The sequence below is a fragment of the Solanum dulcamara genome, chromosome 12 (assembly GCF_947179165.1).
Source record: "Solanum dulcamara chromosome 12, daSolDulc1.2, whole genome shotgun sequence".
NCBI lineage: Eukaryota > Viridiplantae > Streptophyta > Magnoliopsida > Solanales > Solanaceae > Solanum > Solanum dulcamara.
Window position 1 is genome coordinate 31,037,448 of NC_077248.1, and position 13,226 is coordinate 31,050,673.

The 13,226-nt window shown below is 37.1% G+C and overlaps 2 protein-coding genes across 7 annotated transcripts in view; one reads left to right on the forward strand and one right to left on the reverse strand.

Moving 5' to 3' along the window:
* Positions 1-1,682: 1,682 nt before the first annotated feature.
* Positions 1,683-13,226, reverse strand: part of LOC129875528 (TIP41-like protein) — a 30,840-nt gene continuing 19,296 nt past the window's right edge. For 3 of the 6 annotated variants that reach the window (XM_055950833.1, XM_055950829.1, XM_055950826.1), the window contains 2 exons: positions 8,751-8,856; positions 5,371-5,775 (listed from right to left, as the gene is read on the reverse strand). In XM_055950833.1, the coding sequence (XP_055806808.1) occupies positions 5,678-5,775; positions 8,751-8,856 (204 nt within the window). In that variant the 3' untranslated portion in view covers positions 5,371-5,677. Of the gene's footprint in view, positions 2,013-2,679; positions 2,740-5,370; positions 5,776-8,750; positions 8,857-13,226 lie in introns of those variants that run through there. The other 3 variants (XM_055950828.1, XM_055950830.1, XM_055950827.1) reach the window with 3 other exon arrangements.
* Positions 2,109-2,627, forward strand: LOC129875530 (zinc finger protein 1-like). The gene has a single exon (XM_055950835.1). It carries the CDS (start codon positions 2,109-2,111, stop codon positions 2,625-2,627), a length of 519 nt encoding a protein of 172 aa, XP_055806810.1.

Sequence of the window (13,226 nt, forward strand, 5' to 3'; positions counted from 1 at the left end):
TGCATGCAATATTTACTTTCATACATAGTGTAATGTATCTATATTACATGCATAATTTATTTTTAATACATAGTACAATGACTATAGATGAAAAATATTTTCTAGATATAGAGCCCGTTTGGATGGGCTTAAAAAAAAGTAACTTTTATGTATGAAGTGCTTTTAGAACTTTGAAGTGCTGAAAATTATTTTTATAAATAAGCAGTTGAGTGTTTAGATAAAAGTGCTTATGATGTGAATTTTAGGGTTAAAAGAAAAAAAAAAGGTAGTTTGGGAATTTAGTTAAAATATAAGGGATATAAAAGTAATTTCCATGATCAAGGAAAATGACTTTAAGCACTTTGGAAAAAAAAGTTAGGAATCCTAACTTTTTATTTTTGACTGACTTTAAGAACTTTATGACTTAAAGTCAGCATTAAGCAAACACGTCCAAAAGCTAAAAAGGGGCTTTAAGTTGATTTTGACCAACTTAAAGCCAATCCAAACGGGCTCATAGTATAGCTAGGTAATAAATAAAAAAATATGTTCAAAAGCAGCAAATATTTTATAGAAAGGACTTCAAAAGGTAATTATCCTTTTAATTTTTGTGCATATTTAGTAAATTTCTTAATACAAATATAGAGTTTCTTAATACAAATATAGAGTTAGAAACAAAAGCTATGGCTTCTAGCTTTGCCCAGACATGTACCTCAACTATTCCACCGAGCACCAACTACCTTCGGTTGTGAAAAGAAGATTTCGTTAAGCGCATTGAATATTTGAATATGTATAAACACTAATATTTAACTTTTATATATATATAATATTATTTCCCAAAAAAGGATTTCTAACTGATCATCCTTGACCAGCCGTAGCCGTAGCCCTACCTCTAATAATCTTCCCACCAACACAACATAAATACTGAATAATATTACCCAACAAATACTTAGGCTGACTGGACAGAAAAAGTTTCTTCGCATGGTGAACAAGGATTTCTACTGTTCATATACTATGCCCACGTGTCAGGAAAGAAACCCCAACTTGAAGACATCCACATAGATACTCCACCTTCAGAAATAAATACTGAACAAAGTTGGCCAAGATTCTCACTCATCCTTTTCCTATTTTTTATCACCATTATTTCCAAATTTTTGGACCTACCCCTCCACAACATTGCATCAATCACATTCTAATTCAATGTAGTATAACACTGCCACCACTCACTCCAACATCTACATTCTGTTCAAAAACTTGTCATATACTCGTTCTATCATACAGAAAAGAAATTTTTGCAGTAGGGTTTCTATCTTTATAACACTTGTCACCTTCTTGATAGTGAAAGTTTCTGCAGTGTACAATCTAGTTCTTGATAATATAACAAAACTAAACTAAAAGATTGAGGCAATCAGGTCCACTAAAAACTCATACCTTTCGGCATGTGTCAACAAACAAACTTGCTTGCATGATATCTTAGTCATGAACATATGGCTGCTACCCGAAACAATCATAAACAAATATACCTATAAGCTACAGCGAATAATAGAAGCAGCAAAACCACGGAAGACAACAAATTGTAGCAATATTATAAGACTACAAATGGAATCAAAATTGGATTGTTCATATTGTTTACTTCATATTTATAAGAAAATCTCCATCAGGTTTATTTTAGTAACTCAAGTGGATAATTAAAGTTTGATATATGAAAAGAATTCATTAATACTACAAGGAGGTGGATTATCTTGTTCTACCCTCTGCATAATTAGGTGGAATTACTTTAAAAAGTTGCCTAATTAAAGGTATAACTATTTGAACAGATGAGAAAAATCAGTGGGGAATCTAGGCTTGACAAAGACTGCAGTGAAACATGATCTAAGCATTGTCCCCTAGAACAAGCATCAGCTGGAGGGGACAGTGAAAATAGCTATGATTAATCATCGTTATCTGATCCGACCTTCGTGTGATCTCTTTTTATTCCTTGCCTCTCTGTCTGAAGCCCTTTAAAAGTCCTTTTGGATAGTATCTCCATAAAGCACCTTTGTACATCCACAAAATTTCAAGCTTAGCTCTTCAGTGAAAATTGTGGAAGAAGAAAAAAAACAACTTCTGCTCAATTACAATACGATCGGGGAATGAGAATTGCTGAAGCTAGTAATCAAGGCACTTCAGTGCTTGATCAAGGGGAATGGCTGAATTTGAGCTTAGGAAGAAACTTGCCTTCAATATCTAAAGAATCTAAGTCACATATACCAACTTCAGGCAAGGTTTTTTCATGTAACTTCTGCAAGCGGAAGTTCTACAGTTCACAGGCGCTAGGAGGCCACCAGAATGCTCACAAGAGGGAAAGAGGTACAGTAAGACAGTATCAATCTCAGAGGATGATGACAATGATGGCTTTGCCGATCAATAACCCCATGTTCAGATCACTTGGTATGATTCCCCACTCACTTGTGCATAAATCCAGCAGAGAAGCAAGTGCAACTGTGGCTACGTTCAGCGAGGCTAGTGCAGGATATCAGAGGACATCGCTTACCAATCAAATGGACAGATCATTTGATCTGAAGTGGCCAGGAAGTTTTCAACTAAATCAGCAGCAAACAAAAGGCCATACCTCAAATCCCACTAAGCTTGACCTGAATCTGAAGTTGTAATTGTTCTCCTCATCCATATAGTCAACCCAACCCCCAAATATTTAAGAACTGAGGCATAGTTGTTATTGTTGTTGTTGTTACCCATCCCCCATGAAACTCGCTATTTGCCCATCTGTTACAGATTCAGTCCATCAGTACATGAACTAATTTGATAAACTTTGGGCAACAATTAAGTGCAAAAGAATTCCATAGCAGTACAGCTCTCTAATATCAGGATTTTTTTCCAGACCCTAGTGTCAGGATCACTAACAAGAATTTCAAGCTTTTCTCATGTCCAGATATGAAACCGGAAGTGTAAAATGTACTTTAGTGCTTTTGTTCCTACATCACCTGGAACAGCATAACACCATAATCTCCATCAAATATATAGCATAAGGTTCTCTAGCTTGTGTTTATAATCTTCTTTTCTATTTATGATCTGTAATCTAGAGAGTACCATATTTCTGCTACAAGAAGTTGGACAAATTTTATCTGGAAGTAATAACAAAGCAACTAAAGTCAAATGTTCTTTACTAATGAAGTTTGAAGATATAATATATTTCCAAGGGGGTGAGAGAGTGTATTGAGCAACACACACTTGTTTTGCAGCATTAATGGAAGATGGAAGTTATGGGGGAACCTTCATAGAAATTCCATTTCCTTCTCAATAAAAGATGTAGGAGAAGGAAATGACTGTCTCAACTTTTTTTGTTTGCTTCCATCATTTCTTGTTCTCCAGATGGTGGTCAACAATGTGCATGACTAAGATATCACATAGTACATCGCAAATAGAACGATTTGGCCTTCAAGTCTAGTACTTTCAACACGTCAGTTTGACCGATTCTTCACTTTCACGTCCCAGGTGAACAGAGATCTAAGCCCCTACTAATTAGCAAATGTTAGCAAGCCTTCTCTAACACTTGCTTTAAAGTTCTAATGCTACATGAAATCAGCAGATTACAAACAGAAAGCCACTACTTGCACCTCTCATAGAACCTTTTGTAAACTAACAGCCACAAATGAAAGTCGTGTCTGGATAATTCATCTTTAGCTTAATGCAAAATCAACCAAAATAAGACCTAAAATATTCACCATCACATCACAAGCGCTCTCTATTAAGTGCTTTGAGATGTTGACACTAGAAAACATCATTTGAGTAACAATCAATACTCTTCTATATATCTTTACTGACAAACATTCTGAAGACATATCTTCGAAACCTGATAGTCATCATCTTGCTGAATTTCATATTATGTAATATATAAGATACAGCACTATAATTTCACATCTCACTAAAACATCAAATATTAGTTCTATCTAATGCACTTACGGGTCGTTTGGTAGGCTATATAAAAATAATTCTAAATAGAGTGTATTACTAATGTGTATATTGGTTGTGCTTGCATTAATTATATATAGATTACTTCTTATGCATTGTTTGGTTTGGTGTATTAAAAATAGCATGCATTGTATAGAAATATTTATTTACAAAGATATTTTCCACAATTATAGTGGAAAAAATGTAAAAAGGGTTTTGAGGGGTAATTGGATCTTTAAACACGCCAATGCCTGTATTATATCCCCTCGCTTTACTAATACCTAAAAATTCATGATATTAGTAATACACCCATTAATACACAATAGAGTGTATTGCATTAGTTATACATAGCATAAAAAAGTGTATCAAACAATATATTACTAATACATAGAGCTAAAAGGGCAGTCTGATGCACTAAAACTTCCGCTATGCGCAGGGTCCGGGGAAGGGTCCGACCACAAGGGTCTATTGTACGCAGTCTTACCTTGCATTTCTGCTAGAGGCTGTTTCCAAGGCTTAAACTCATGACTTCTAGGTCACATGGCAACAACTAATACATAGAGCTAATGCATGCATTATTTTTGTTAATACGCTCTACCAAACGACCCCTTACAATCATGAGTGACATAATCCAAGTTTTATAACATACTATCTCACAGCTACCAATAAATGAAACTTGTAGCTTCTCCGTTTTCAAGTTTTGAGCACCTCAAAGTCATTACTGTCAAAAATAATTTCCCTTATTCAATACTACGAACTTTCTGTTTAGAATATTTTCAGGAAGTACTAAACATCTAAGCTCTCAAAACAAAGCATTGGTACCTATGAGAAATATAGGAGAAAAGTATTATTATTGAATTGTGTATTTACATTATTACACTGAGCCCTATTTATAGACACTACGTGACAATCCTTCTCCAAGTAGGATACTATATACAATTCATATACCTCATCCTATTCTAACATTCTTTCTCAAGTTGGTGCATACAAATCATACGTACCGAACTAGTTACAGATGTAATTAATATGAGGAGCAGTGAGGGACTTGGTGAAAATATCTACAAGTTGATCACTCGACTTCACAAATTTTGTAACAATATCTTCGGAGAAAATCTTCTCTCTGACAAAGTGACAGTCAATCTCAATGTGGTTAGTCCTCACATGAAATACCAGTTATAATGCGATATGAAGGATCGCTTGGTTATCACACACAAGGTACACAAGTTCCATCTGACTGATTTCTATAAATTTTAGTTCTCTAAGCAACTATTTAATCCAATATGGCTCACAAGTTGATATAGTCGTTGCTCGATATATTGCTTCTGCACTAGATCGAGCAAATACAGTCAGTTTCTTACTCTTCCAGGACACCAATCAACGTCAGTATATCCAACGATCTACTCATGACCTTGATCCTCGAAGAGTAGTCCTTTACTTGGAGCTGACTTTATATATCGCAAAATGTGAATTGCATACCAATGGCTATCAAAGGGAGAATCCATAAATCGACATACAACACTCACAAGAAAAGAAATGTCAGGTCTAATCACTGTAAGATAACTCACTCTGATACTATCTAGCCTAGTGTGTCAATTGCGTCGGTCACTTTATGATCTAAAATTGTGTGAAACCCTGTCGGAAAATTGGCAGATGCACAGGAAAACTAGCAGAGGTCAGATCTCGCAATCTCGCAATCTCGTCGGCAGATCTCATCGGACGTAACGACCTTCTGATCAGCTTGTGGGACATCAGTTCATGAAGATGTTTGTTGGGGTTGGTTGCGAGGAGATGCCGGACCAGATATTGCTATTGGATTTTGCACAACACCTATATAAACCAGATTCTGGTCATCTGACAATGCCAGAATAATTTTCAGTCACCAGAAAAAAATGCACAGTGATAATATTATATGATAGCTTTGATACCAAGTGAGAAATATAGAAGAAAAATATTATTATTGAATAGTGTATTTGCATTATTACATTGAGCCCTATTTATAGACACTAAGAGCCCGTTTGGATAGGCTTAAAAAAAGTAACTTTTATGTATAAAGTGCTTTTAGAACTTTGAAGTGCTGAAAGTTATTTTTATAAATAAGCAGTTGAGTGTTTGGATAAAAGTGCTTATGATGTGAATTTTAGGGTTAAAAGAATAAAAAAAGGTAGTTTGAGAATTTAGTTAAAATATAAAAGATATAAAAGTAATTTTCATGGTCAAAGAAAATGACTTTAAGCACTTTGAAAAAAAAAGTTAGAAATCCTAACTTTTCATTTCTGACTGACTTTAAGAACTTTATGGCTTAAAGTCAGCATTAGGCAAACACGTCCAAAAGCTAAAAAGGGGTTTTAAGTTGGTTTTGACCAACTTAAAGCCAATCCAAACGGGCTCTAAATGACAATCCTTCTCCAAGTAGGATACTATATACAAATAATATTCCTATTCCTATTCTAACAATACCCAATTATGGATTTGGAGGCAACACAGACAGAAGAGGGGCTAGCATTAGCACTGCAACCTCACCCACCCCCACAACCTTTTTGAATTTTTGGTGTTATCAGTGATCCTTCCGGTCTTGAATCTTCCATCTAGATCTAGAAGAAGTCACCCCTACTCCCATCTTACAACCGCTCAGATATTGAAAGATAACTATTATCTATTCTAACTAGAAATCAAATTATCGGGTCAATATTAATGCGTGGCAATAATGGTACAATTAAAGAATCTTATAGTATAACCCATCAACCGGTCAACCCTTAATGGATTTTGTATTCATATACCTGGGACCCATGTTCAAAAGTTGAAATTATCACTTGAAAAAGTTCAAATAAAGTAATTTTGGAAAATATTGGACAATTTGTTGATGGGAGCCATTTTGTTGGTGTACCAGCTTGCTTCTTTATCAGCAACTTCACCAACTATATTCATTTGGTTGACATATGTTATGCTAAGGGAAGAATTATGACAAAAAATATTGTGGGTTCCATTTTTGACCATTTCTCAGCACAGGAGTCCCCTCTATTAGGCGAAACATGAATATCAATCGACTCTGCAGTATCGCGTGTAATTTCTTCCCACAGAAATTACTGAAATACCCACATAAAAGCTCCACATGATGTGCACAATATCATTTCTGTCAGCTGTTTAGGACTTTAATAATAGTCATTGCAGCTACATATGGAGAGTTTTTACAGTTAAAGCTTCTATTAGAGGTTCAAGTGAGAAGGTTCTAACAACAACAACAACAACAACATACCCAGTGAAATCCCACAAGTGGAGTCTGGGGAGGGTAGGATGTACGCAGACCTTACCACTACCTAATGGAGATAGAGAGGATGTTTCGAAAGACCCTCGGCTCAAAAGTCACAGCCACAAGTAAGAGAGAAAAATAATATTTATAGCATAATGGCCAAAAAAAATGAAAAGAGAAGCAAATTTTACAAGACAAGAACAATAATGATAGTAAAGTAATGTGATAATTAAAGGCAATAACAGCACAATTATAATGGTACGCCTAGAACTATGACCAACCCTAAACTGACACAAGGCAAGACACCATTCTATCCCTGCTAGCCTTCTACCCTAATCCGCGACCTCCACTCCTTCCTATCTAAGGTCATGTCCTCGGTGATATGGAGTAGCGCCATATCTTGTCTAATCACCTCTCCCCAGTACTTTTTCGATCTACCCCTACCCGTCTGCATAATCCCCAAATCCAACCGCTCGCACCTCCTAACTAGGGCGTCGATACCCCTCCTCTGCACATGCCCAAACCATCTCAGTCTCGCTTCTCTCATCTTGTCTGCCACAGAGGCCACTTCCACCTTCTCCCAAATGACCTCATTCCTAATCTTATCACTCCTAGTGTGTCCACACATCCATCTCAGCATCCTCATCTACGCAACATGCATCTTCTGAACATGAGAGTTCTTTACTGGCCAGCACTTCACTCCGTATAACAACGCCGGTCTAACCACCATTCTGTAGAACTTACCTTTAAGTTTAGATGGTACCTTCTTATCACACAGACTCTAGAGGCAAGCTTCCATTTCATCCACGCTGCCCCAATGCGATGCGTGACATCCTCATCGATGTCCCCACTACTCTGGATGATGGATCCAAGATATTTAAAATTTTCTGTCTTAGAGATAGGTTCAGTGGCAAGCCTCACTTCCATGTCCTCTTCATCCATCGCAACACTGAATTTGCACTCCAAGTATTCAGTTTTGGTTCTGCTTAATCTGAACCCTTTGGACTCCAGAGTTTGTCTCCAAACATCCAACCTATCATTAACTGTGTCCCGAGTCTCATCAATCAAAACTATGTCATCCGTAAATAACATACACCATGGAACCTCTTCCTGAATAGACCGTGCGAGCTCATCCATCACCAAGGCAAAAAGAAAAGGACTCAGTACAGATCCCTGATGTAGTCCCATCTCAACCGGAAAATGCTCTGAGTCACCTCCCACCGTCCAAATCCGAGAAGGTTCTAAGTGGATAAGAAATTTTGGGGTCAGAATGTCTTTTGATTATTCTTAGAAAAGTAGGATTATTCTCGCTTCTCTTCCATTACACTCCCATTTCTCTGTTGCTCCAACCACATTCTTGCACTCTTTGCATGCAGTACCGATTGCTCCCCAAATCCAGATGAAACACACTTAAATGCGGAAAGATCAACATTCAAATGAAGGACAAAGCAAAAGCACTCCAAGGTTGTGATATTTATAACTTGCTTGAGGATAAATAACATAATGTAAATTAAGTTCCATAAAAGGGGTTAAATGAGAAAGATTTTATACAACAATCTCGGATCATACTACTGCTTACAGGACACTCCAATATTGAGTTTTTGAGTCTTCTGCATAACAATGGGAAGCCTGTCAGCGATGATGCTTGGATCACTATATGCAGCAGCATCAGAGGGATATCCTTTCTGCAGATATTAAGAAGATTAGCAAGGGAATGCTACAAACCAGGTAACTGTAACACAAAAGCAACAAAATCTAACATAAGAACTATCCCAACATAAAATCAAAGGTGCAGTGCTAATCGGACACAACACTCCTGTAAAATAATGAATTTTCTAACAATAGGCATTCAAGAAGAGAGATGTGGGAACACTGTGCAAGAGATGGAGGCAGAAAACCAGGAGGAAAATTCCAGGGATAACAGTAGAAATATTAAAGAGGTTGCGACAATTCAAAACTCAATTACTAAGATAGAAAATTAGGAAATTGAAGAACCAGAATTCCTTCTAATTCAACAACTGTTGATTTAAGATAAAGAGAGGGGGACTTCAACTTGGGTTAAGAAAAATATGGTGAAGCTAAGGAAAATTCTGGGGGCAGATTTTCGGGGGCATGAAGAGGAAGCCATGGAACTATTGTTACAAACTGATAGTAGCAGACTAGCAAGACGAATGGAGTCTGATACTAGTTGTAAGAAGACAAGATTTAAAGGTGCAAAGAACTAAAAAGAAATTGGTGGCTTTTGATGTCAACTTCAAAAACAGAGGGAACAGAAATATGGAGAGAAACAACCTACACAGTAAATAATGCAGTTTAAATTAAAGTCATAGAATGTGAGGAAATGAATAATAGGGGAAAAAAGACTGGGTAAAAGCTTGGTGTTAGACTGGAAAGCAGATATATCCTGTTTTCAAGACCAAGTTGGATTGGGATTTAACAGAGATGGTAAACAAATTTGTGGAGGTAGATGGGTTAGATTTGCCTGGAAGCCGGGGATTATGATGATGTGAGATAGCAGAACCTGGAAAGGGGAGACCCTAGAAATAGGATCATACACATTGACTTGTAAGTTTGAGGCTCAACTGCACAATTTCTTTTGTCACATTACAGGGGTGTATGCCCCAAACTGTTACACAGAAAGAAGATCAGTATGGGAGGAAATTGGTGCAGTCAGGGGATTAATGGAGGGACCTTGGGCTGTATGTGTGGATTTTAATGTCAGCGGATTCTTCTCAGAAAAAAAGAATTGCAGCAGAAAACAGAAGGCATGAAGGATTTCTCTGATTTTATTGAAGAGATGAATCTTATTGATCTTCAAATGGAAGATGCCACTTTCACTTGGTTTAAAGGGGACAATCAAGAAGTTGCCTCTAGAATTGACAAGATCCTAATTTCTAAAGAGTGGGATGATAGTTTCAACAATTTGAAACAAATTCCTCTACAGCGATTAGCATCAGATCACATCCAAAGCATTGCAGGGTGGTTATTGGAATAAGAACAAAAGATATTTCAAATTTGAAAATTGGTGTTCAAGTTGTGAGAGATTCATTGAAAAATCAGGGAGCGGTGGAACAACTTCAACTTCACTGGAAAACCTGATTTCATATTGGCTTGCAAGCTAAAGCTTTAAAAAATAAGCTTAAGGAGTGGAGTAGATTTGAGCAACGAAACTTAGGCTCACAGAGGAAGCAACTGTCAAAGAAGTTGGCAGGGAGCTGGATGCAGTTATAGAAGATAGAAGACTGACAGAAGAGGAGACAGTTAGAAAGAAAGAACTATTATTGGAATATGAGGGACTGATCAAAAAAGAAGAAATTGCCTGGAGGCAAAGATCAAGATCTCTCTAGTTGACAGAAGGAGATAAGAATACAAAATTCTTCCATAAGATGGCCAATGCTCGAAAGAGATATAACATTGATCAGTTATATATTTAGGGTGAGACAACTCAAGATGCAAACAGAATTGAAGGTAAGATAGTTGATTACTACAAGAAACTATACACAAACACAAATACACTAGAGACCTGCTTGTCATTTCCACAACTGTCCAGTATTGACAACAGAGGAAAAGCAGAGGTTGAAAGGATATTTGAGGAAGAGGAGAGGTGATTAGGTGTTTAAAATTGTGTACAGTTGACAAAACTCTAGGGCCGAATGTCTTTACCATGGAATTCTTTATCAAATGTTGGGAGGCAGTAAAGCAAGATATTATGAATGCCTTTCAAAAAATTTATGATAATGAAATGTTTGGAAAAGTTTCAATGCCACATTCATTGCTCTTATTCCAAAAGAAAAATGTGCCAAAGAGCTAAGGGACTCCAGGCCTATCAGTTTGATAGGCTGCATATACAAGATATTCTCCCAAGTAATAACAGAGAGGTTGAACGGGGTGATGGCAAAGCTAGTTGACTCGCAACAAGTGGCCTTCATCCAAGTAAGGCAAATCATGGATGTTGTCTTAGTAGCTAATGAAACAGTGGGATCCGGACTGAAACAAAAGAAACCAGGAATTCTCTGCAAGTTAGACATAGAGAAAACCATCTGATAATGTCAACTGGAGATATCTACTGAGTTTACTGGAGAGGATGGGCTTTGGGCAGAACTGGATTCACTGGATCAAATATTGCATCTCAACAGTGAGCTTCTCAGTGTTAATTAATGGTGCACAGTGCATCAGTAGGTTTCTTTAGACCACAAAAGGGTCTTAGACAAGGTGGTCCCCTGTCACCTTTTTCTGTTCTTACAAGTTGTGGAAGGTCTCAACAACATGGTGAATACAGCAAACACAAATGGTTTGCTAGACGTCTTTGATGTGGCTAGAGAAGGGAAAGTCTGGAGGTGACCCATCTTCAGTATGCAATGATACACTCATTTTTCGTGATGCAGTAAAAGAACAACTCAGGTTTTTTAGGGTGATTCTGGTTTTTTAGGGCATAGCAGGACTCCACATCAACGGGAGGTAAAGCCTTCTATATCCATCAATGAGGTTACTAATATGGAGGTGTTGAATGCACTCTTAGGTGATGAGGTTGGCTCATTACCAACCGCATACCTTGGAATGCCTCTGGGAGCTGAGTGCCTATGGGAGCCAAGTTCAAATCATCTGAAATTTGGAACAATGTCAAGGAGAAGTGTGAAGAAATAGGCGAGATGGAAGAGTCAGTAACTGTCTTTGGGAGGGAGATTAACACTCATTAATCCAGTCTTAGATGCCATGCCAACATATATGATGTCTTTGTTTCCAATTCCAAAAGAGGTCATTAAGAGATTGGAGAGCATTAGAAGGAAGTTCTTGTGGCAGGGGAACAAAGAAAGGAAGGCTTCCACTTGTAAAAATGGAAGGCACTGATCGTAGATGAGAAGTATGGGGAACTTGGGATTAAGAATTTGAATAATCATAGCAAGGCACTGAGAATGAAATGGTTATGGAAGTATACATATGAAAAACATCTACTGTGGGGAAGTAATTGAAGCAAAATATGAGGAAGATAAATGGATGACCAAGGAAAGTACTACACCTTATGGTGTGAACTTATGGAGATCCATCAGAGTTATGTGGAATGAGTTCAAGAATAATACCAAAATTAAAGTGAACAATAGGGAAAAGACTGACTTCTGGAAAGATGATTGGCACAAGGCAGGCAATGTGTCAATGCTTTTTCCAGATATTCAGAATTTAGTGTTGCACCAAAAGAAAACCATAGCAAATCTGTGGACAGCTGAAGGTGTGGAGCTTCATTTTCAGAAGACAGCTCAATGATTGGGAAATTCAAAGAGTGGCTGAATTTTTCAACACAATAGATCATTTCAGTGGATTTCAAGATGGTGATGATGAACTTTGGTGGCAGGGTAGTGATAAAGGTTCATTCAAGGTGAGTAAAGCTTACAGGAGGATGAACCATCTCAATCAGCAGAAAATCAGTTGGCCTTGGAAACACATTTGGAAAACCAAAATTCCTCACGAAGTAGCAACGTTTCGTATGGCTTCTATCTAAGGAGGCAGTTCTTACACAGGATAATCTTATGAAGAGAAGGATACAATTATGTCCCAGATGTTTCTTTTGAGGTGAAAAAGCAGAGACAGTTAACTTCCTATTGATACATTGTAAGATCACAGGGAAACTACAGAGATAATTCTTAAATGTCAAAGGCATTTTCTGAGAAATATAGGAGAAAAATATTATTGAATTGTCTCTACATTATTACATTGAGACCCTATTTATAGACACTACATTAGACTCCTTTCCCAACTAGGACACTACATTATAATCCTTTTCCAAGTAGGATTCTATATATTATTCCTATTCCTATTCTAAGTAGGATTGTATATACTATTTTTGTTTCTATTTCTATTATAACACTCCCCCTCAAGCTGGTGCATACAAGTCATATGTACCTAGCTTGTTACCGAGGTAATTAAAATGAGGACCGGTGAGGGGCTTGGTGAAGTGCAAGTTGATCACTCGACTTCATAAATTAGATAGTCAATCTCAATGTGTTCAGTCTTCTCATGAAATACTGAAATTGATGCAAAATGTGATAAAACACATAATGAT

Bases quoted from the DNA above. Each gene is read 5' to 3' on its own strand.
- LOC129875530 (XM_055950835.1), top strand. From the start codon at position 2,109: ATGAGAATTGCTGAAGCTAGTAATCAAGGCACTTCAGTGCTTGATCAA.